The sequence below is a fragment of the Aquarana catesbeiana genome, linkage group LG13, assembly GCF_042186555.1.
Source record: "Aquarana catesbeiana isolate 2022-GZ linkage group LG13, ASM4218655v1, whole genome shotgun sequence".
Classification (NCBI taxonomy): Eukaryota; Metazoa; Chordata; class Amphibia; order Anura; family Ranidae; genus Aquarana; species Aquarana catesbeiana.
Genome location: NC_133336.1, coordinates 95,610,804 through 95,635,347, shown reverse-complemented (window position 1 = coordinate 95,635,347; position 24,544 = coordinate 95,610,804). Strand labels below are relative to the sequence as shown.

Below are 24,544 nucleotides of genomic sequence, written 5' to 3'. Positions count from 1 at the left end.
ACCGCAGAGGTGATCAAATACCATCAAAAGAAAGCTCTATTTGTGGGAAGAAAAGGACGCAAATTTCGTTTGGGTACAGCATTGCATGACTGTGCAAGTAGCAGTTAAAGCGACGCAGTGCCAAATTGTAAAAAGTGCTCTGGTCAGGAAGGGGGTAAATCTTTCCGGGGCTGAAGTGGTTAACCACTTCCAGCCAGGTCTATCCTGACTGGGCTTCATATGACATCCGGCAGGATAACATGCCGCCGCGCTCCCGCGGGGGCGCACAGCATGGCGATCGTGGCATGTCAGTCTGACACGCCGCATCTCCGATCGTGGTAAGAAGCCTCTCACAAAGGCTTCTTACCACGTGATCAGCTGTGACCAATCAGCTATCATCACCTGAACCAGGAAGTGCCAGTAACAGGCATTCCTCGGTTTGCGCTGACAGGGAGAGCCGATCGGCGGCTCTCACTGTCGGAGGGGGGGGGGGGTCTGTGCTGATAATCAGTACATTGATGACAGTGCCCATATCAGTGCCAATTAGCGCCCACATTGCCAGTCAGTGCCCAGTAGTGTAGTAAAACCTGTCAATACCTCATCTGTGCTGCATATCAGTGCCCCCTGTTAGTGCCCATCAGTGCCCATCAAATCTACATATCAGTGCTCGTCAGGGCCGCCTCATCAGTGCTGCCTCATTAGTGCCCGTCAGTGAAGGAGAAAACTAAATTTTATAACTGAAACAAAGAAAAGCTTTTTTAAAAAAAATTTGGTCTTTTTTTAGTTTAGCAAAAAATAAAAACTGCATTCAAATATGCAGATTGCAGTCAGCCGCTGTGGACGAAGCTCCTCCCACGCGTTACATCACTGACACGTGACGGATCCTTGAAAAAGTCACGTGTCAGTGATGTAACTCGTGGGAGGAGCTTAGGACGTTCAGTGCTGCAATACACCCGAAGGTTAACAGCAGCGGTTTCTCAATAGGAAACTTCGTCCACAGCGGCTGATTGCAATCTGCATATTTGAATGCTTCTAATAGACCGGGAGTTTGTGAGTGTATCTCTTGTCCCTGTTTTTCTTGTGCACTATCTAGTAAGTTCACTGCACAATGATCTATTTTTTCTTTGCTTGCTTTGCATAAAACCTTTATCCTGAGAGTTGAATCACCAGCAGTATTATGGCTGAAGTTTGATGCAAGAAAAACTAAATATCCTGAGACAAACGATCTAACCCAGTGAGTCAATCAATCTGGATTAAGGGAAGGAACTGTTTAATTATTTTTACTTTCCCCCACTATTTATCTCTATCTGGACATTGTACTCAGAGTGTCATTATTATTTTATTTATATTCACCGTCACATCACCAATTTGAAGATTTATTTTGGCAATTTTGGCAGCAGGTCTAGATAGAGGGTGGGAGGCCCTGGACGCCCCTGCTATGGATCAGTGTCTAACTAGCACAAAGCAATGCATGACGTTGTGTGTTGTGCTCTGTGTCATTGGTTGTTATGGTGTTGGCAGCTGCCTGCACCATGGAATCACATAATGCAAATATAGAATGAGTTACTAAGGGCCAGGTAAAAATCTTCACTGCAGTCAAGCCAGCCGTGGTTTAAAAATACACGGTCTAGCCAGCCGCCAAAAAAAGTGTGTGCGCCTATTACGATGAGTACGGTAATGACAGAAAACGCGCGCGCACACACACACCATCAGGAGCCCGCCCCGAGGTAGTGGCTTTGCAGGGGGCGGGTGCGAGGCCAGTCGGCACAACGATCCCCTTCTCTGGTCGCGGCTCTGATCAGTCTCGGCAGCGGCTGTCACAGCTAGGGTTGCCAACTCATCCCTTTAAACCCGAACACATATGAATTACACAGGTTCTGAGGCCAATTTAATGCAGATAAGGCACCAAGTGAGTTTAATTAACACCTTAATCAGCCACAGAACCTGTGTAATTAATATGTGTTCAGTTTTAAAGGGATGAGGTGGCAACCCTAGTCACAGCCGAGCAGAGTGAAGCCGACTCCCCCTCCTCTATGTCTACACAGTGCTGTGCATGCAGGAGGGGGAGGCGGCTTCACTCTGTTCAGCTGTGACAGCTGCTGCCAAGACTGATCAGAGCCGCGACCACAGAGAGAAGGGGATCGGTGTGCTGACTGGCTCGGGTGCGAAGCCACTACCTCGGGCTCTCTGTGTGTGTTCTGAAAGGGGGGTCTGTACTGTAGCGGGGGTCTGCACTTTAGGGGGTCTGTACTGTAGGGAGAGGGTCTGCCCTCTAGGGGGTCTGTGTAACATGCAGGGGGTCCAGAACTGTTAGGGGGTGTCTGTGTAACATACAGGCATCCAGAGCTGTGGGGGGCTGTGTAATGTAAAGGGGTCCAGAGGTACAAGGGCTGTGTAATGTAAAGGGGTACATAGGTGCAGGGTTCTGTGTAATGTGAGGTACAAGGGCTGTGTAATGTGAAGGGGTCCAGAGGTGCAGTTGTGGAGAGGGGGTACACAGTAGTGACAAAAAGATATTGAAGGATGCAGGGGGCACAATGTGATGTTTTTACATTTCAAGGTGGAGGGGGTGCCAGATATAGGATCCGCCCCGGGTGCTAAATGCTCTAGGTACTCCCCTGCGATAATTTCAGTAACAGCAGAGAGAGAACGCGCTTTTAGAGCGCTCAAGTTGCCCATATCTGTCTGTCTGTCTTTATTTCTCTCTCTCTTTCTCTTGAATTCTTCTTTTTCTTTTTCTTTTTCTCTCTCTGTGTCTCGCTCTCGCGCTTATTATCTTTCTCTCTCTTTCATTGTTTTTTTTTCTTCGTTTTATGAAAAGCTTTACAGCACAAGCACTTATTTGTTTATCTTTCTTTCTCACTCTCTGTTTCATTATTTATCTCTTTCTCTTTTCTATCTTTTATCCTTTTTTAACCACTTCCTTACTGGGCACTTAAACCCCCCTCCTGCCCAGACCAATTTTCAGCTTTCAGCGCTGACGCACTTTGAATGACAATTGTGCAGTCATACAACACTGTACCCAAATGAAATTTTTATCATTTTTTTCCCCCACAAATAGAGCTTTCTTTTGGTGGTATTTAATCATCGCTGGGGTTTTTACTTTTTGCTAAACAAAAAAAAAAATGGAAAATTTTGAAAAGGAAAAAAAAAAAGAAATCATGTTTCATAGTTTTGTTATAAAAATGTTTTAAACATGTAATTTTTCTCCTTTATTGATAAGCACAGATACGGTGGCACTGATGGGCACAGATAAGGTGATGGGGGGCACTGGTGGGCGGCACTGGTGGTCACTGGTAGGCAGCACTGTGCAATGGCAGGTGGCACAGAAAAGAGCACTGACTCGCTGATTACAGAGCGCGCCGCGCGTGCCCTGCAGGGGGCGCGCAGGCCGCTCGAGCACGGGAGCACGGGAGCACGGGAGCACGGGAGCACGGGAGCACGGGAGCACGGGAGCACGGGAGCACGCCCTCCCGGCAATTCAAGTCCGCACTGTAGCCGTCTTTCGGCTATAGCACAGGTCTCTAGTGGTTAAAACTCACGTTGTCTTTGACTAATGTTTTTTCTTTATAGGTCACATCTCAATACATTGTTTTATGTAAATGTTTACAGCACAAGCAGACAAAATAAAGGGTCTCTTTCTAAATACCGTATTTATCGGCGTATAACACGCACCCCAATTTAGGAGGGAATTTTAAGGAAAAAAAAACTTTTAGGAGGGAAGTTGAAGGGGAAAAAACTTACATTTAAATGCCCATCATTGCAGTCATGTCAGTGCAGCCTTCCCCAGTGCAGCCTTCCCCAGTGCAGCCTTGTCAGTGCAGCCATGTCAGTGCAGCCTTCGATCCCCTGTCCCTGCTTCTTGGGCTTCAAAATCGCCGACCGCGATTTGAAAATGGCGCCGAAATACACAGAGCCGGTCCTCGGCTCTTTCCGGCGGCTCTCGTTCACTTTCGGCTCCACTCGTAGTCCCGAGCGGAGCTATCCGAGTAGGTTCGGATAGCTCCGCTCGGGACTACGAGTGGAGCCGAAAGTAAACGAGAGCCGCCGGAAAAGCCGAGGACCGGCTCTGTGTATTTCGGCGCCGGCGGCGCCATTTTCAAATCGCAGTCGGCGATTTTGACATTTTGACAGCTCGGGATCGCAGGGGATCGGCGTATAACACGCACCTGCGACTTTCCCCTGATTTTAAGGGGAAAAAAGTGCGTGTTATACGCCGATAAATACGGGACATTTGCTGCATATGTTTTTTTGTTCTCTTGTATTCAGTGTCCCATACATTATACACACCCCATGTGATATAGGACATTTTCGACTCCAGAGGCCCTTAAAGACCTCATTTAAAGCGGAGTTCCGCCGAAATGTTTTTTTTTTTTAAAAGTCAGCAGCTACAAATACTGCAGCTGCTGACTTTTAAAACATGGACACTTACCTGTCCAGGGTGCCCGCGATGTCGGCACCCGAGGCCGAACCGTCTCTCGGTCCTCGGGTGCTGCCGCCTCCATCTTCGGGAAGGGAATCGGGAAGTGAAGCCATGCGGCTTCACTTCCCGGTTCCCTACTGCGCATGCGTGAGTCGCGCAGCGCAATACGGCTGGTCCCTGCTGTCTCTGGGACCCGTGTGTTTCCCAGCAGACAGCGGGGGGGGGGACAGGATGTGGCGTAAATAACCGCAGATTCTGCGGCTATCTACGCCGGAAGTGGGTACAGATACCTGTAATATACAGGTATCTGCACCCCCCTGAAAGGTGCCAACTGTGACACCGGAGGGGGGGAGGAATCTGATGAGTGGAAGTTCCACTTTTGGGTGGAACTCCACTTTAAATTATGTAGAAAAAAGAATTGTCAGTTACAGGATGTCCCATACACAGGGGTGGACTGGCCTTTAAGCCACTCGGGCACTGCCCGAGGGCCCTGGGCCACTAGGGGGCCCCATCAGGATTGCCTCAGTAAAACCAGGGAAAGTATGTATAAATCTTCTTCCCCTTTTTTCTTTTTTTTTTTTTTTTTTTTTAACATCTGTCTGTGTATACTGTGTGGCCCCATAATCTCTGATTGCCTGGGGGCCCCATAATCTCCTATTGCCCGGGGGCCCCATGAGTTATCAGTCCGCCCCTGCCCATACACTAAGCACACCTTATTTGAAACCATTTTACTGTAGCGTTTTGGAGATATGTTACGTTATTCAAATTTGGAGGCCGATAACAACCTCATTTCTAATAAGTATGAATAAATAACGGTCAGTTCTAGTACAGGACATCCCATACCCTATGCACACCTCATTTGAAACCATTTCACTGTAGCATTTTGGAGCTATGTCACGTTATTCGACTTTGGAGGCCTATAACGACCTCGAATAACAAAGTCGAATAACGTGACATGTTTCATAAATGCTACAGTAAAATGGTTTCAAATGAGGTGTGCATAGGGTATGGGATGTCCTGTACTAGAACTGACCATTCTTTTTTTCTACTTATTGGAAATGAGTTATTTATACACCTCCAAAGTCGAATAATGGGACATATCTCCAAAACGCTACAGTAAAATGGTTTCAATTGAGCTGTGCATAGTGTATGGGACGTCTTGTACTAGAACTGACCATTCTTTTTTTTTTTTTTTTTTTTTTTTTTTTCTACTTATTTCAAATGAGATCTTTAAGGGCCTCTGGAGTTGAAAATGTCCTATATCACATGGGGTGTGTATAATGTATGGGACACTGAATGCAAGAGAACCAAAAAACATATGCAGTAATTGTATTTAGAAAGAGATACTTTGTGCTGTAAACATTTACATAAAACAATGTTTTGAGATGTGACCTATAAAGATAAAACATTAGTCAAAGACGAAGTGAGTTTTAAAAAAGGATAGAAAAGAGAGATAAATAAATAATGCGAGAGTGATAGAAAGATAAATAAATGCTTGTGCTGTAAAGCTTTTCATAAAATGATGAAAGAAAGAGATAAACGCTTGTGCTGTAAACCTTTTAAAAAATGATGAAAGAGATAAAATTAGAGAGAGAGAAAACGAGGAAGAGAAATAAAGAGAGATAAATGCTTGTGCTGTAAATATTTTCATAAAACGATGTATTGAGATGTAAAGGGGGGAAAAAAAAGTTAGTCACAGACGACAATGTGAGTTTGAGAGAGAGAGAGAGAGAGAGAGGGGAATGCACGAGAGAGAGAGGGGAATGCACGAGAGAGAGAGGGGAATGCACGAGAGAGAGAGGGGAATGCACGAGAGAGAGAGGGGAATGCACGAGAGAGAGAGGGGAATGCACGAGAGAGAGAGGGGAATGCACGAGAGAGAAAATAAAGAATGAATGCACGAGAGAGAAAATAAAGAATGAATGCACGAGAGAGAGAGAGAGAAAATAAAGAATGAATGCACGAGAGAGAGAGAGAGAAAATAAAGAATGAATGCACGAGAGAGAGAGAGAGAGAATAAAGAATGAATGCATGAGAGAGAGAGAGAGAGAGAATAAAGAATGAATACACGAGAGAGAGAGAGAGAGAGAGAGAATAAAGAATGAATACACGAGAGAGAGAGAGAGAGAGAGAATAAAGAATGAATACACGAGAGAGAGAGAGAGAGAATAAAGAATGAATACACGAGAGAGAGAGAGAGAGAGAGAATAAAGAATGAATACACGAGAGAGAGAGAGAGAGAGAATAAAGAATGAATACACGAGAGAGAGAGAGAGAGAGAGAGAATAAAGAATGAATACACGAGAGAGAGAGAGAGAGAGAATAAAGAATGAATACACGAGAGAGAGAGAGAGAATAAAGAATGAATACACGAGAGAGAGAGAGAGAGAGAGAGAATAAAGAATGAATACACGAGAGAGAGAGAGAGAGAGAGAATAAAGAATGAATACACGAGAGAGAGAGACAGAACTCAAGTGTGTTCTCTTTGCTGTTACTGAAATTACCATAGTCATTGTAACAGGCGCACAGGTTTATTTATTTTTTTGGTGGCTGGCTAGACCTCTATGTTCAAACCAAGGCTGGCTTAACCGCAGTAAATCTTCTTCTATTCTGGAGAACCCTCATTTAATTGATTGGATGCTGGAAATGATTGTTTAATTCAAAATCTGCAGAAATGTGCCTGCATTGATCCAAGAGACCCAACTCTTCCTCTGAGTGTGAAATACTCAATCAAAAAATCAATCAAATTAAATGACTGGAAATTTCCGCCCATCCAGTTTTTGACTTCAAAAAGATTAGTATTTCTTAATGATCATCAAAATATCGAGAGAATAATTTTAAGTGATTTTTTTTTTTTTTTTAAGACAGAAAATATCATTACATTTAATAAATAATCTTTACACCAGATCTGCGGGAAATCTGGGAAGGAGTCCCTAGAACAGATCCCCCTGTCTGTATCCGTGCGGATTCTTCGCCAAGGACCAATCTCCTCTCTCCCTCAACAAGCATGGCCGCTCAGATTCCTTCCAATGGTCACATGATAATCTAACCCACCAGCAGACTTGCAGTTCGGTCCAGCTGTCATTCAGCCGGGCCCCCTCCTCCTATCACGTGTCCCCGCGGCGATCTCTCCTCCCCCTGATCCTCGGTGGAGTCCGTCCCCAGCCTGCCAGTGACCGTCTCAGCCATGATGGTGAGCGGCGGAGGGGAGGGCGGGGGATTAGCGCTTGTGCAGGGCATAGTGCTGGCTGTGGGGCCCGGGGGGCTCTGCGAGGAGGGTAACAATCTGTGTTTTGTTCTCTCTTTGTAGCAGGAAGGCCTGGATGACGGACCCGACTTCCTGTCAGAGGAGGACAGAGCGGTAAGTGGCCACCTACCCTTCTCATGGCTGTGTGATACCAATCAGGGAATGGATGTGCCAATGTATGGCAGACAGCATGGGCAGAGCCACTATACAGATGTGCAGCTCATAGATACTCCCCATGGCATACACTGCTTCCCATCCATTCATCCCCCCCTGGCATAGTTTGTGTCTTATTCACTGATCCCTCCTGTCCATAGACTGCACCCTAGTCACTGTCCCCCCCCCCCCCCCCGTCATAGACTGACCCCTATTCACTGATTTCCCCCCCCCCCCCTGTCAAACTGCCCCCCTATTCACTGATCTGCCCCCTATTCACTGATTTCCCCCCCCCCCCCGTCATAGAGTGCCCCTTATTTACTGATCCCCCCCCCGTCAGACTACCCCTTATTCACTGATTCCCCCCCCCCCGTCATAGACTGCCCCTTATTCACTGATTCCCCCCCCCCGTCATAGACTGCCCCTTATTCATTGATTTACCCCCCCTCCTGTCATAGACTGCCCCTTATTCACTGATTCCCCCCCCCCCCTCCTGTCATAGACTGCCCCTTATTCACTGATTTCCCCCCCCCCCCTCCTGTCATAGACTGCCCCTTATTCACTGATCCCCCCCCCCGTCATAGACTGCCCCTTATTCATTGATTTACCCCCCCCCTATCAGACTGCCCCTTATTCACTGATTTTCCCCCCCCCCCCATCATAGACTGCCCCTTATTCACTGATTTCCCTGCCCCCTATTTACTGATCCCACCCCCCCCCTTAGACTGCCCCTTATTCACTAACCCCCCTTGTCAAAGACTTCCGTCTCAATCACTGACCCCCTCCCCCTGTCATAGAATGTCCCTTTATTCACTGACGACCCCCCCCCCTCCCCCTTTGTCATAGACTAACCCTTATTTGCTGATCCCTCCTGGGCATAGTCCTTATCTTATTCACTGATCCCTCCTGTCATAGACTGCCTGTTATCCACTGAGCTCCCTGTCATAGACTGCTCCTTATTCACTGATCCCTCTCTGTCATAGGGCCCTCCTGCACCTTCTGTATTGTAATTGTACTCTCCCCCCCTACATTGTAAAGCGCTGCTCAAACTGTTGGCGTAATATAAATCCTGTATAATAATAATAATAGACTGCCCCTTTTTCACTGGTCCCCCCATCATAGACTGCCCCTTATTCACTGCCATTGCCTGTATCTGTCTGACCCCTTTGACAATAAAGATGACATCAAGATTCAGTGTGCGACCAATTCCTTGTCTTGTTCGTCTTCCACGGTGGTGAGCCGAGGTCTGCACCTGTGATCCATCCTGCACCTGAGTTTGCCTGGAGCGGTGTACTTCTCTCTGTTCTTTGCTGCCCCTTATTCACTGACCCCCCCCCCCCCCCCCATCATAGAATTTGCCCTTATTCACTGATTCCCCCCCCCCGTCATAGACTTCCCCTTATTTACTGATCCCTCCCTGTCATTGTCTTATTCACTGATCCCTCCTGTCATAGACTGACTGTTATCCACTGAGCTCCCTTTCATAGACTGCCCCTTATTCACTGATCCCTCTCTGTCATAGGGCCCTCCTATGCTTTCTGTATTGTAATTGTACTGCCCCCCCCTTACATTGTAAAGTGCTGTGCAAATTGTTGGCGTAATATAAATCCTGTATAATAATAGACTGCCCCTTATTCACTGATTTCCCCCCCCCCCCCCGATCATAGAACTCCTCTAATTCACTGAAACCCCCCCCCTGGTCATAGACTGCCCCTTATTCACTGACCTCCCATCATAGAATTCCCCTTATTCACTGATCCCTCCCTGTCATAGACTGTCCCTGTTATGGGGCCCTCCTGTCCCTTCTGTATTGTAATTGTACTGTCCCCCCCCCCCCCCACCTCATTGTGTAACTGTTGACGCTATATAAATCCGGTATAATAATAGACTACCCCTTATGCACTGATCCCTCCCTCTCTACTGTATTGTCATAACTGGATACCTCTTAGTATAGGGATAGCTGTATAGCCCAATATTCACTGGTATTCTCTTCCTGCCCTAGCAGAAATGTTAGTAACAAGCTGTATACAACCTTCTTTTTGTGCATTATTATGGTAAAGGGTGGAGTCAGACATGACTGACACTAGCTTTCATTTAGTTCAGATGGCATCTGCATCCAAGGCTCTTTTTTTACTTTACGATTACACTTGATATATTTAATATTAGAACTAAGCTTTTTTGTGAGCCTCTTAGTGAATGTAATAAATCGGATGCTACATCCCACCCACATAGTATTTTGCAAATGGAGGAGGAGGGAGGGGAGTGTCATTTACCACTGTGTATGCATGTGTGACTATAGGCACATGAGCTGCGCAGATAAGAAAGGAGGAAATTAAGAGCTTAGAAGGGAACTGAAATATGAGCATGCTCAGTAGAGGACACCAGCTGGTCTACACAATCTCAACAACAAGCCTGCAATGGGGACACAAAGCATATGGGAAGGACAGCTGAAGGCAGGATCAACCAGGTATATTTCACTCTACACAAAATGAATGCTTTAGTGGCTTAGGAAGTATAAACACTGTTGAAAGATGATGTTATGCTGTGAGAATAGTGATCTTTATTCTAAGCCAAAAAATTGTGATTCCCATTTTAGCCAGCATCGTGCAGGTCTACCCGATACTCATTCACATGGGGGGGGGTGTCCGGGATCTGTGGGCCCCCTTGTTAAAGGGTGCTTCCAGATTCCGATAAGCCCCCACCCCCTATGCGAATGGGTATCTGGTAAAGCTGCACGATTCTGGCTAACGTGGGAATCAATGCCCCTTTTTTTTTTTTTTCTACACATTTACCTTTCAGCGGGGAAGCCCGCTGACAGATGATGACTCATCGGTTGTTGAGGACTCTGCAGCAGGCTTTCCGGCCCCCCCTTAACCAGCTATATACAGTGTTTTAAAGAGAGGAAAATCTTAAAACGCATGAAAACTGCATGCAAAAAACGCATAAAGGGTATAAAAACGCAAAAGTGCCTGAAAAATGCATCAAGCGCAGCCACATAGATATGAACCTAGCCTTAGTCCTGTTCTTTGCTAGCAGTATTCAGTGTATTATGAAGACTCTGTAAGGCTGCATTCACACCTGAGCGTTTCAACGTCGGACGTTTTTGCCGCGATTTTGTATACCAATGTAAAAAGCAGAAAAAACGCCTGTAATCTGCCCCAAAGAAGCTCATGTTCTTTTTTGAGTTTAGGGCGTTTTTCAGGCATTTTGCTTCAGATGACAAAACGCTCAGATGTGAACAGGTGCCATTGAAATGAATGGGATTTTGCTTGTTGGAGCGTTTTTTGGGGCATTTTACGAGCATTTTATGAGCCAAAAACGCTCAGGTGTGAATGCAGCCTTGTGCACACAGGATGTTTTGTTTTTCCTCCCTTGGACATTTTTGCTGCAGGGGAGGAAAAAGCAGCTTAAAAAAACGCACCTAAAACCTCGCCTTGCAAACGCGTTTAGGCAAGTCAAACATGTGGGCATTCATACATTCCATTGGCTAGAATATTCATTTATGCCGACCATTGAAATGAATGAATGCTTAAATGTTAACGTGGTTGTAAAGACTGAATGTTTTTTTTACCTTCATTTATTCTTTGGCATGTTAAGTGTTTTTTCTGCCCAAATGTTCCTCTCCTAAGGCTCCATGCACACTGGAGCTCATAAACGGCCGTAGTTTGGAGTTTTTTTTAACAGCCCATAAACTCCACTCTATGTTATCCTAAGTGTCCATGCACACATGGACGTTTTTTAGCTTTTATCAGCAGTGAAGTTTACGGGCTGTTCTCTACAACGCCATAAAATCGCATTCAAAGTGAACCCCCCAAAAAAAGCCGATAAACGCGTGTTATTTAGCATTCGGCATTCTATTTTTTTTTTTTTTTTGCGTTGTGGGATTTTTGGAGTGTCCTCTGTGTATTTTTATATAAACGCTAAAAACGCGCATAAACGCTAGTACAAAACGCTGTTAAAAGTGCGTTTTTCAACCAGAGTTTTCTACCAGCAATCTGGCGTCCAGAAAAAGCTTTTTTGAGCTCCAGTGTGCATGGAGCCTAAACGTGTTGATGGTCGCTTTTTTTTTTTTTTTTTGTTCCATATATTTTTTTTTTTTTTTCCAGCCTCTAATTACTCCTCTTATAATTATACGTGTAAATGCCTGGCCACAAAGGCTAAGATGGAGGTGTGTTTAAAGAGGGGGGGAAAAAAGTCAAAGGCCTGTAAAAGTGGCGTTTTTACATCCTGCATGCACGAGGCCTAAACGTTTTAATCCAGTAGGTCCCGGCAGTGTGTACTCGCCGGCTCCAACCTTTCCATTCTAGCACTGCAGCCTAGGAAAACATCTTCAGCATTAAACCCTTTACTCATTAGTGACGTATAGGGATGGAAGAAGCAACAAGTGTGTGGCTGCGGATATAGACATCTGACGCTCCCAGAAGTGTTGAATGCTGAAGATATTTTAGTAGTCTGCAGTGCTGGAATAGAGGAGAAGAGGAAGAAATGGGCCAACACAAAGGTAAGTTTATGTTAGGGATTGACTGATATTGTTTTTTCGGCGCCGATACGATACCGACATTTCGGCCACCTCTCCTGCCGATATTTTTTGCCGATATTTTGTACATTTAAAATGATTTTTTTATACTGACTGGGGGCGCTGACTGGGGGCGCCGCAGCAGCACTGGGAACATATTCCCAAAGGTGAACTTATCCTTTAGGCCTTTCCCTACTTTATCCAATATAGGAGAAAACAATAAGTTTTGGCTTTAGGTATACATTAAGGTGGAACTATAAGCAAAGCTATTTTTTTTTTTTTTTCATTTTTGATAGCTCAAGGGAGGGTTATAACCCCTAGCCAAAACAGGAAGTGAAAGGAAATCCTGCAAATTAGAGGAAATCCTTGTGGACCCCCAGGTATGCAGAACTAGTATTCCCAGTGCAAGATTACTATTACTTTTCTGGGGGAAAACTTTCAGTAATAAAGAGTGACTCTCCCTTTATGGAGACACAGACAGCAATGAAAACTGACAGGTTCTAATCCCACTCCACTATTCAAGACTAAAAATACAATTTTGCCTTTAGTTTTACTATTATATAAAAATAGTTTTTTGGTAATGACACCAGAAAAGCTGAAAAATGATTGGATGGCTTTTGATGGGTGTAGAAAGAAATTAGGGTTTTTTTTTATATAGTTCATCGACTTATTGTGGACTTTGTATGTGAGTTACAGGAGAAGCTGAGCAAAGCTAACTAAAACAATTCACATTGTGCAGATTAGGGAGTCAGAATCCTTATTCTCAATACTCGTTCTGGAACATTTACTGAGAGTCCATTCACACCAACTGCTGCATTGCAATGGTGCTGTCTGGCTGCACCAGCGCAGTGTTAATGCGCCGGTAGCGGCGCATCACGCTGTTCACCCTTCTTTGTTTAAAAAAAAAAAAAAAAAAAAAAAAAAAGTTTATTGGCATGTCACACATCTGGTGTGACTGGACCCTAAGAAATTACTAAATCCATTGGTTTAACATGGCAGTCAGTGAACTGGTATTTTCAGAAGAGGTTACAAATGATGGCCTCTATACTTCTTCTTTCCTTACAGTTTTCCTCTCAGCTTTTTATTTAAAGCGGTACTTTAACCACTTCCCGCCCGGCCTATAGCAGAATGACGGCCGGGAAATGGTTCTGTTATCCTGACTGGGCGTCATATGATGTCCAGCAGGATAAACCATGATCGCGTGCCTGCGGGGGCGTGCAGCGTGGCGATCGGTGGTGTGGCTGACACACCGCATCTTTAACCTAGGTAAAGAGCCTCTGACGGAGGCTCTTTACTATGTGATCAGCTGTGTCCAATCACAGTGGAAACAGGAAAAGTCGTGTATCGGCTTTTCCTCTACTCGCGCTGATAGACGCGAGTAGAGGAGAGCCAATCGGCTGCTCTCCTGACGGGGGTTCTGCACTGATTATCAGTGCAGCCCCCTAGGGGTGGCCACCAGAGATGCCCACCCATGGCCACCAGGTAAGCCCACTAGAGCCAACCAGGTATGGCAATAATTGCCCATTAGGGATGGCACTCTGTGCCCATCAGTGATGCCTGCCAGCGCCTCTGATCAGTGCGGCCTATGAGTGCCATCCATCAGTGTGGCCGATCAGTGCCACCTCATCAGTGCCGGTGAAGGAGAAAACTTTCTTATTTACAAAGTTTTGTAACAGAAATTTAAGAAAAACTTTTCGTTCTTTTTTTATTTGTAGCGCAAAAAATAAAAATCCCAGAGGTGATCAAATGCCACCAAAAAAAATCTTTATTAGTGGGAAAAAAATGATAAAAATTTTTGTTTGGGTACAACGTCGCATGACTGTGCAATTCAAAATGTGAGAGTGCTGAAAGCAGAAAATTGGTCTGGGCGGGAAGGTGTATAAGTGCCCTGTATTGAAGTGGTTAATATTGCACAGAGCGGACCTTTACCTCCTCTGGGGTCCCCCGCCGGCACTGTCCGGTCCTACTCTTCTCTGAATGCTTCCTCAGCAAGGTATGGTGTAAGGTATAAGGCACAAATTAATAGTTATTCTGTCTGTAAGATGGGCATTCTTTACATTGCCCACCAAAGTATAGCGTATTCATTATGCTGAACAGCAGTGTAGGGGCCCTTTTTCCAATGTAAGGAGACAAGTCTCAATTGACCTCGTGTAAGGCTCCATTCACACCTGAGCATAGCGCAGCGACAGCTGCTGCAGAGTGTTTTGTTTTGCTTTTGATTTGTTTTTTAGTGGTGCGTTTTTAGAGCGGCATCATTCATTTCCGCTCCAAAGAAATTCTTATACCAAATCTTGGCACAGAGCCAGAAGCAGTTGCGTTTTTTGCTGTGATTGTAGCGTGTTTTGTCGCACGACAATCGTGGCAAAATGGCACCACGTTTGAGGTGCCATTAAGGCCCCTTTCACACTGGGGTGGGAGGTGCGTCGGCGGTAAAGCACCGCTATTATTAGCGGCGCTTTACCGTCGTTTTAGCGGTGGTATTCACCCACTAGCGGGGCAGTTTTACCCCTGCTAGCGGCCGAGAAAGGATTAAAAACCACCGCAAATCGCCTCTGCAGAGCCGCTTTGCCAGCGATATAGCCGCGCTGCCTCATTGATTTCAGTGGGCAGGAGCGGTGTATACACCTCTTTCACCGCTCCGAAGATGCTGCTAGCAGGACTTTTTTTCCTGTCCTGCTAGCGCACCGCTCCAATGTGAAAGCCCTTGGGGCTTTCACATTGGAGACACAGCAGCAACTGTTTCGGGTCGGTTTGCAGGTGCTATTTTTAGCGCAATAGCGCCTGCAGAACACCCCAGTGTGAAAGGGGTCTAAGAAATAATGGCATCGCAAACAAGTTTCACGGGCAGAATCGTGGCCATTCTGCCCGCGATCCAAATCGCTCAGGTGTGAATGGAGCCTAAGGGGGCCCTTCTCCAACTGACCAATAATGTTGGGGGGGGGGGGGGCCTTCTTCAACTAACCACCAGTGTGAAGGAACACTACATTTTTTACTGTCTGCGTTTCTTTTATGGCCATTATCAGTTGTTTAATTTGTATTACTGAAAATGATTTTGTCGTATAGATCAGCCATGGGTGTCGAATACACGGTGTATGCCACAATCTTATTCTTGTATATCAAGTTGCTGTCCACACAAATGTACCTTAAAGTGTTACTAAACCCACAACAATAAAATCAGTCTATATATGCAGTAAAGCATGCTTGTTATACTCACTGTGGAACCTAAGGGGTTAATCCTCTGCATTGTGTAAAAAGGCTGTTTGATCCTGTCTTCTCTGATCCTCCCCTTCTTCCATTGCCCCCAAAACATGTCCGTATAAGACAGTTAGTGTAGTCAGTCTGCACATGCTCAGTTTGGTGTGTATTGCTAGAGAATTGTTTTTTTCTTGGGAGGGTGCATGTGAACAGCACAGGGCCAATCAGCACTGTCCACACAGAGGGCCAGGGGTCCTGCATCCTGATAGGACAGCCAGTGCAGTATGAAAACTCCTCCTACACGCTTTAACCAGACACTGATAGAAGTCACAAGACTGCTATATACTGCTGATCAGAAAAGTTATTTAGTAGTTTATATTGACTAAAACTATTACATTTCCATGTCCTGTGTAGTATGGGAGACCAGATATAGTGAATGCAGGGTCCTGGGTTTAGTAACACTGTAAGCTGTAGACACAATTGTTAGTAGGGGTTCCCTGAGACTTGACAGTTATTTTAAAGGTTCCTCTGTGTTAAAAGGTTTGAGAGAGGCTGCTCTATAGTATTCCCCCTTGCTTCTCCCCTGGCTACTACCTTAAAAAGGTTATGTAGATAGGTGTGGGGGGGGAGCAGAGGAGATGGGCCCGATGCAGAGAGTGATTAGACACTTTCAGAAGAGGAGAGGGCTGTGCTAGGGTATTGACTCTTCTGAAATTGGCAGCGAGTTTTGAGGCATGTAGAAAGTCAATATATATAATTGTTTGCGGAAAGGAAAATTGCTGCAAAGATTTAAAATGCTTAGGTTGCATATGCATTTTTTTCCACGGTTTACTGCATTTTCAGTGCCTTTTGCACCTGTGAAAAAAGGACACGTGACTCAAACGCACCAAAAATCCGGATGCGTTTTCTATTCATTTTATTAGGTAATTGTGTGTGGTGTTTTTTTTTTTTTTTACCACACCAAACATGCATGAAAAATGTAGCAAGCAGGACTTTTAAAAATGCAACAGACCCGCAACTAACTGGTGTGAAGAGCTCCATAGGATTTAATGGTCATGCATTTTTCTTCCACTTTTGGTAAGGCAAAAACAAAAGAAAAACTGTTATCCATGTTATCCACCGCAAACACAGAAAGCAAACAGCTGAAATAGGACCAAAAAGGTTTTTCCTGTGTGCTACACAGTGGCAAATACTGTGAAGGTGTAATACCCCCTTGTGGGGTGAATGAGTCCGGTGAGTGCATTTCCTATGGGGCATCTTTTAAGAAGCACCGAAGAAAGTCTTTTGAGAGCACCTGTCACCTTTATTTTTATTTTTCACTACGTGTTTATGACATATGGACTTTCTAGTGCACCAGTACTTTTTTACTAGAGGATATAATAAGTGATTGATGTTTGTTGCTATATATGATTTATTACCACAGCAGTTGGGAGGAATATATATTTATCAAAGGTTGGGTTGTTCACCAATTTGCATTTTAGTAGTATCACACCAGGTTGTTGTCACAGTCACTCCAGTCATTCCACCAGGAATTCACCCTTTACTAGCCAGGGGTTCAAAATACTCCACATTAGAACAGCGCCACTTCTATCCTCCTATCTTCCATTTTTTTCTATTTCCACCTTTGATGGATTTATTGGTAGAGGCTGCAGTTCTCTTTGTCAGAATCTCTCCATAAGCGCAGAGTTCATATATTTTTCATTACCTTGTACATCCCTGTATGTTTTGGTCGTTCAGGTGATTATCTAATAGTTTAGAAACACTATCGATGCCCCCCGCTGAGACCACCGCCTGGGGAAGGGAATTCCACATCCTGGCCACTCTTACAGTAAATAACCCTTTACGTAGTTTATGGTTAAACCTCTTTTCTTTAATGAGTGGCCATGTGTCTTGGTAAACTCCCTTCTGTGGAAAAGTTGTATCCCTATTGTGGGGTCACCGGTACGGTATTTGTAAATTGAAATCATATCCCCTCTCAAGCGTCTCTTCTCCAGAGAGAATATGTCCAGTGCGCTCAACCTTTCCTCATAACTAATATCCACCAGACCCTTTATTAGCTTTGTTGCTCTTCTCTGTACTCGCTCCATTTCCAGTACATTCTTGAGGACTGGTGCCCAGAACTGGACGGCATACTCCAGGTGCGGCCGGACCAGAGTCTTGAAGTGTGGGAGAATTATTGTTTTATCTATGGAGTTGATCCCCTTTTTAATGCATGCCAATATTCTGTTTGCTTTATCAGCAGCAGCTTGGCATTGCATGCCATTGCTGAGCCTATCATCTACTAGGACCCCCAGGTCCTTTTCCATCCTAGATAGGTCCCGGTGGTGATTTATTGTCAAGTTTCCCAAGTCTAATTCTGCCCTCTCTTAGCCATGAGGGTGCTTCCTGTGACGTGTCACGAGGATAAAAGCTGCAGTTTTGGTTACTGAAGCCCCCCGATTCCATCGTGAAGACTGTGGAGAAGAAAGAAAACAATTCCTTCGCCATCTCCCCGTCCTTTGTAACCAGATGTCCTTCCTCATTCTTTATGGGGCCAATATGGTCTGTCCTCTCTTTTTTACTGTTTAAATACTTAAAGAATTTCTTGGGATTTTTTTTGCTCTCCTCTGCCATCTTTCGTGTTCTATCTTAGCCCCCCTAATTGCATCCTCCTTACACTTCTTGTTGCATTCTTTATAAAGTCTGAATGCTGATGATGATCCCACAACCTTGTATTTTTTTAAGGCCTTCTCATTTGCTTTTATATGCATTTATACATTGGAGTTAAGCCATCCAGGACTTTTGTTCGCTCTTTTAGATTTATTACCCAATGAGATGCATTGGCTAATGCCCTTATTTAATATGCTCTTAAAGCAAACCCATCTCTCCTCCGTGTTCTTTGTTTCAGACTTCTGCAAAAATCAGCGAGCCAATTGCATAAGTAGGAAACTACATATCTGGAGGGTGTTCTGTACACCATGTGCATAGAACGCCTCCAGGTTGCCATATTGCCAGATTGAAAAGGAAAAATTACTTTTATTTACATTAAATTATGACTTGTATAAAAATTGTATCTTATGTAATTTTTTTTATTTGCTAACTTGTTTTCCCACAAAAGTGGCGTTACCCTTTAAATTGACGACGGTCAGTATTTTTTCAAATGCAGCTAATGTGAGTACCTGAATATAACTTGGTATCGATGTTTTACAATCCCCTTCACAGCAGAGCTCATACAGGGAGAGGGAGGGCCGGGGACTAGGAGTCAGTTTTGTTGTATGCAAATGTGCTGACGAGGATGCTGATGGGGAAATGAGAGGGATGACCTCAAAATTTTGCTGCTGTCTAGTCAGCAGGCTGGGGCTCGAGAGGATTTTGCTGTCCCTTTTCTACAGCCTATATCTGTAACAGAGAAAGTGATGTTATCCACCTGACTGTACTGTATTACAGGGTTGTGTAAAACTCAGAAGGGGGTGGGCTCCCTTAGGCTGCATTCACACCTGGGCACTTTGAATCGCAGGCAGATTTGCCGCGATTCTGCCCACAAAACGCCAGGTATGAATGACAAATCGCACAACGCACATTTCAGATGGCATTAATTTGAATGGCACCTAAAAACGCAGTGCAGTTCTGCTACGATTAGTCGTGGCAGACTGCATCGTGTGAAGCTTGTTGCCCAAAAAAGTTATTTTGGGAGACATGCCTCACGCAATGCAATTTGCCACGATTGCAGGATCGCACTGCATTTTTTAGGTGCCATACAAATTTATGCCATCTGATATGTGCGTTGTTTGATTTGTCATTCACACCTGGGCGTTTTAAAATCGTGGGCAGAATTGCGGCAAATCTGCCCACAATTCAAAACGCCCAGGTGTGAATGCAGCCTTATATGTATGTCATCTGAATATTTATCTGTTTGCATGGAGCTCAGCTAGCTACAGTTCTTTAAACCATGACTAACCATCAAGCAGATTTTAGTTGATGATGCATTTGTATAAAGTCAACAAATTAATGGATGTTATGCCAAAAAAATAACATTGAGCCCAGGTTCACATTGAGCTGCGGGAATGAAGCCGTGCGAGTTCAGCCGTGCGATTTCACTCCCGCACGTCAGTCCTGATTTCGGCTGTGATTTCAGAGACATCTGCGCAGGTTTATGTAAATTGCAGCCTGAAATCACAAAAGGTAGTACAGAAACTACTTTTTGAAATCGCCGCAGATGTGGCGTCGCACCAATTAGGACGGGTGCCATTGACGGCAATTGCCGCCGATTTGACATGTCAAATCGCATGTCAAAAAACTACACTGTGAACCAGGGCTGAAATAGATTTTGAGGGGTTGGCAGCCAAGAATTCTTTTTTTTATTTTTTTATTTTTTTTAAATCTGATTATTATGATTAGCAGTTCCACATTTGCTCTGGTTTCATAAATAAACCCCATGATTATTCAGGTGTTGGATTCCTTGGCCCACAGAATTTTCCTAGGTCTTAAAATGCTTGGAATGCTCTTAGTAGGCAGATTGCATTCTGTTCTCAGTTAATTAGTGAACCTTTCAGAATACATTAAGATGTTTAGTCTGGGTAATAACAGTAGAAAACCATGGCTTTAGATCAGGGGTCTCCAAACTTTTCAGTACATGGGCCATGTTGTATGTTACAAATATTTGGGGCCAAAAAAGTTTTATAAATCAACTAACAAGAAATAAATGAACACATTTCACTTGAATCTTGTTTTGGAATCGGCATTCAGAACAAAACAAAACTAAAGTCCTGCGTTAAATCAAGGTCATCAGGGTCCCCATTAAAGTCCCCCCTACATCAGGCGAGACTAACGGATCTGTATCCTCAGTCTGTGCACATCAGCTGTGGACCGGGTAAAATCTTGTAGCAAGCCAGGTGTAGCCCTTGGGCCAAAGTTTGGAGACCCCTGCTATAGAATATGGATATTCCACTTTTCATTTTACCAATTGCTTTAAGCACCTGACTTTAATTATCACCGTATATTTGCATTACAGTATATGCTTCAAATTTGGTTTCATGATTTTATTTAAAGCACATCAATCGCTAATCTAACAAATAAAACCCACTGTGAAATAGGCACCCTCTGACTAATTTTAATGACTTTGCCATCCATCCCCTTTTTCTGATTCTACCCCAGAAAAGTCACCAAAAATCCCCCAGCAACGTTGGTACTTGTGCAGCATTTTGAAACTACTTCCAACCATGCAGGGGTGTGGAAATGTTTCAAAAAAACTACTTGTCCAAGGGACTACATCAGGGTCCCAATTTACTTTGCCCTCATGACAATCTACTTGTCCTGATAAAACAATAATTTTAACCACTTAAGCCCCGGACCATTTGGCTGGCCAAAGACCAGAGCACTTTTTGCGATTCTGCACTGCCTTGCTTTAACTGGCAATTGTGCGATGTGGCTCCCAAACAAAATTGACGTGCTTTTTTTTTTTTTTTTTTTATTTCCCACAAATAGAGCTTTCTTTTGGTGGCATTTGATCACCACTGCGGTTTTTAATTTTTGCGCTATAAACAAAACATAGCGACAATATTGAAAAAAACACATTATTTTTTACTTTTTGCCATAATATATATCCCCAAAAAAATATATAAAAAAAACATTTTTTTTTTCCTCAGTTTAGGACAATATGTATTCTTTTACATATTTTTTGGTAAAAAAAATCGCAATAAGCGTTTGGTTTGCGCAAAAGTTATAGTGTCTACAAAATAGGGGTTAGTTTTATGGCATTTTACATACAGCTATAAAATTGCACTGATTACTGTAAAAATTACACTGGCAGTGAAGGGGTTAACCACTAGCTGGGTAGGAAGGGGTTTAGTGTGTCCTAGGGAGTGATTCTAACTGTTAGGGGGCGTAGCTACAAGTGACACGTCACTGATCATTGCTCCCGATCACAGGGAGCTATGATCAGTGACAGTGTCACTAGGCAGAACGGGGAGATGCTTGTTTACATTAGCATCTCCCCGTTCTTCCTCTCCATGAGACGATCGTGGCAATTTCAAAGGACCGTACAGGTACGCCCATTTGCCCAGCTGTGCCATTTTGCAGACGTATAAGTACATGCGGTGATCGGCAAGTGGTTGGAGAAGTCCATCCTAACACTAAAATCGCTACAGACGTCCATGATCTAACACTTGCCTATCTAGGCCTTTAAAGAAGAAATCGGTATACATACCTTTTTTTTGAAGCAGATCCAGTCCAGTCTTCAGCGGTGGAAGCTCTGCAGAGGACAATGGCCGTGAAATGAATGGGAATTGATGTCACCCATAGACTTACCTTGGGGTTTCCTTTGTCAGCCGACTCCTCTGGGATTGGGTCGGATCTGCTGCAAAAAAGGTATGTATTCTGATTTCTTCTTTACGGGGTTAGATAGTTACAAGGTTAGTGTTAGCTTGTCGATGTCTGTCGATGTAGAGATTTTAGTATTAGGGTATTTAACACTTCTTTGCCCATCTCCAGCACTGTTCCTGGGGACTAGCAGTGTGACGAGCACCGGTTGGGTGCTTTTCAGGAAAGGGGAGTGTTGGGCCCTCTTAATGCTCAGCAGAGGCGCATCTGCTGAGCAAGTGCCACTGTGGCATGAAGATGTGTATCCCGTGAAGATCTGTATCCCCTACAGCAACTGCACATGTACCAGGATCAGGGAAAATCAGCCGAGCTAAAGCCGAAGAGGTACCTGAAGTCACTTAACTTCTTACATGACAGGCTACAGAACAGTCACGGGGTGCTACAGCCGCTGTAATAACCTGAATCGACACTATTAATAATAATGACCCGTACCTGTGTCCCTGCTTGGCTGTCGTGGTGCTTGAGCTTCTGAATCCTGACCATTAAAGTGCCTCTGTTGTAGTCCACTTGGGTGATTGGAGAGGAGCACCCAATGAATTTTAAAGCTGTTTATTGAACATAAAAGTAAACAAGTAGAGCCAACGCGTTTCAGAGGAATTGCCTTCCCCTTTTTCAGGGCTGTATTTCTTTGAGACTGGTTAGTTTCTGAGAGGGTTAAATATATTTGATCAGCTCTGCAGTAGTCTGGCATGTAAGGGGTTAAGTGACTTGGCTCTGAGCTCAGCTTGCTTTCCCTGATTCTGGTGCATGTGCAGTTGCTGCAGGAAATACAGATCTTCGTGCTACACCCAGCCCTGTTTGCCTTCTGTGCCTGGCATGGCTGGGTCACATTTTTAGTGACTCTGGGACTCTCTGAAAGCATCCTAGAGATTATGGCTAAGTATGGTTTTCAAGTCTCAAGGAGATTCCTTTGGTTGGCCTGTCAGTTGCTAACTGGTGAAATGACATCAGCTCCACAGTACAAGTCACCCTGTTGACAGCATGCTATCGTTGGCACTGTGTCGGTGTGTGTGCGTCCATCAATGACTGTGGAGGGTGATTGGAGCACTCACCTGTCTGGCACAGCAACCAGCAGACATGATGAGATCGGTGTACTACACACACACACGAGGAGGGATCGGCGTACCCGGGGGTGACCCACGCAGCTATGCAGAGGGCAGAGCAATGCCCAATCTCCTCCTGATCTCCTAGTGCTACACCGGCTACCGCTGTCATCAGGGCGGGATGTGTATCCTATGAAGATCTGTCCACTCTGTTAAGGGACAAAAAAAACACTGCGGGGCTAAATGTAAAACAAAACCGTCGCCCGTTACCTGGAACTGCATGTCCCGGGCGTTGGACGATAGGAATTGTGTATCCCTGCTGGGAGAGGAAGATTCTAAAGAGAACTGTATATATGGCTGCTGTAGTAGTGGTTGTTGGGGGTGTGTGGAATGAGTGGGGGGTAAAACCATATATATGGATTATGTGGGATTGGGTCTAGGGTAGAGCTGCACAATTCTGGCCAAAATGAGAACAATGATTTTTTGGCTTAGAATAAAGATCACGATTCTCGTGGCGTAACATCATTCACATTTATACAAAAAAATTGGGCTAACTTTACTGTGTATTTTTTTCAAATAAATTGCGTTTGAAAGAACTCTGTGCAAATACAGTGTGACATAAAATATTGCAACAACCGCCATTTTATTCTCTAGTGCCTCTGCTAAGAAAACAATACATAATGTTTGGGGGGGTCTAAGTAATTTTCTAGCAAAAAAAAAAAATACTGATTTTAACTTGTAAGCAACAAGTGTTAGAAAAAAGGCTTAGTCTTTAAAGCAGAACTTCAGTCATTTTTTCATCTTTCCGTCTATTAAATCCTCTGCCCTTGTTTTAATTTTGGATAGTAAAACATTTTTTTTTTCTGCCAGTAAATACCTTATACAGCCCACTTCCTGTTTTTAGTCTGGTAGAAAGCCTAGGCTTATGACATCATGCAGAGCCGGTGGTGTGCCTTTGTGTAAATCCAGGAAGTGAATAGGCCACAGCTTCTGCTGCTCACAATTAAAATGGTTGCAGCCAGACTATGCAAAGTGGTTGGAGGGAAGCTTCAGAATGGCAAAGATGTTTTTATTACAAATTATGTGAGCAGACTATGTGAAGAAGGGTGGATGGAGGGTGCGTGATCAACCGCTACAATCGAAGATTGTTTTAATTATTCATATATAATGGGATGCAAACCAATAGATAATAATACTACGTTTCATACAAGCAGGTAACAAAATATGTTAAAAATAAGTTAAAAGTAACATTTGCCCATGTTAAGGCAAGTATTTTAAAATCAGCTGATGCGTTTCGACGATAACCTCTTCATCAAAGCCTTGAAAACCAGAGCACAGTCTGCATAAGCCGGTATAGCCTGTGATGAATAGTTAATTATTCTAAGCTCCATACCAGTCCACGTCCAAATGTTCTAGGTGGAATAAAGATCAAATATATATATAATTTTTATTTTATTTTTTTGCATATTTTGTTACCTGCTTGTATGAAACGTAGTATTGATATTATCTATTTGTTTGCATTCCATTATATATGAATAATTAAACAATCTTTTGATGTTAGCGGTTGATCACGCGCCCTCCATCCACCCTTCTTCACATAGTCTTCCTCTGACCACCCCGGGGTCAGTTGG

At 44.2% G+C, this 24,544-nt stretch overlaps 1 protein-coding gene across 1 annotated transcript in view; it reads left to right on the top strand.

The window, feature by feature from the left end:
* The first annotated feature begins 7,448 nt into the window (after window positions 1–7,448).
* SNX6 (sorting nexin 6) overlaps window positions 7,449–24,544 on the top strand; it is a 60,606-nt gene continuing 43,510 nt past the window's right edge. Inside the window, exons 1-2 of the mRNA XM_073610061.1 lie at window positions 7,449–7,595; window positions 7,713–7,763. Of these exons, the coding sequence (XP_073466162.1) occupies window positions 7,590–7,595; window positions 7,713–7,763 (57 nt within the window). The 5' untranslated portion in view covers window positions 7,449–7,589. The remainder of the gene's footprint in view (window positions 7,596–7,712; window positions 7,764–24,544) is intronic.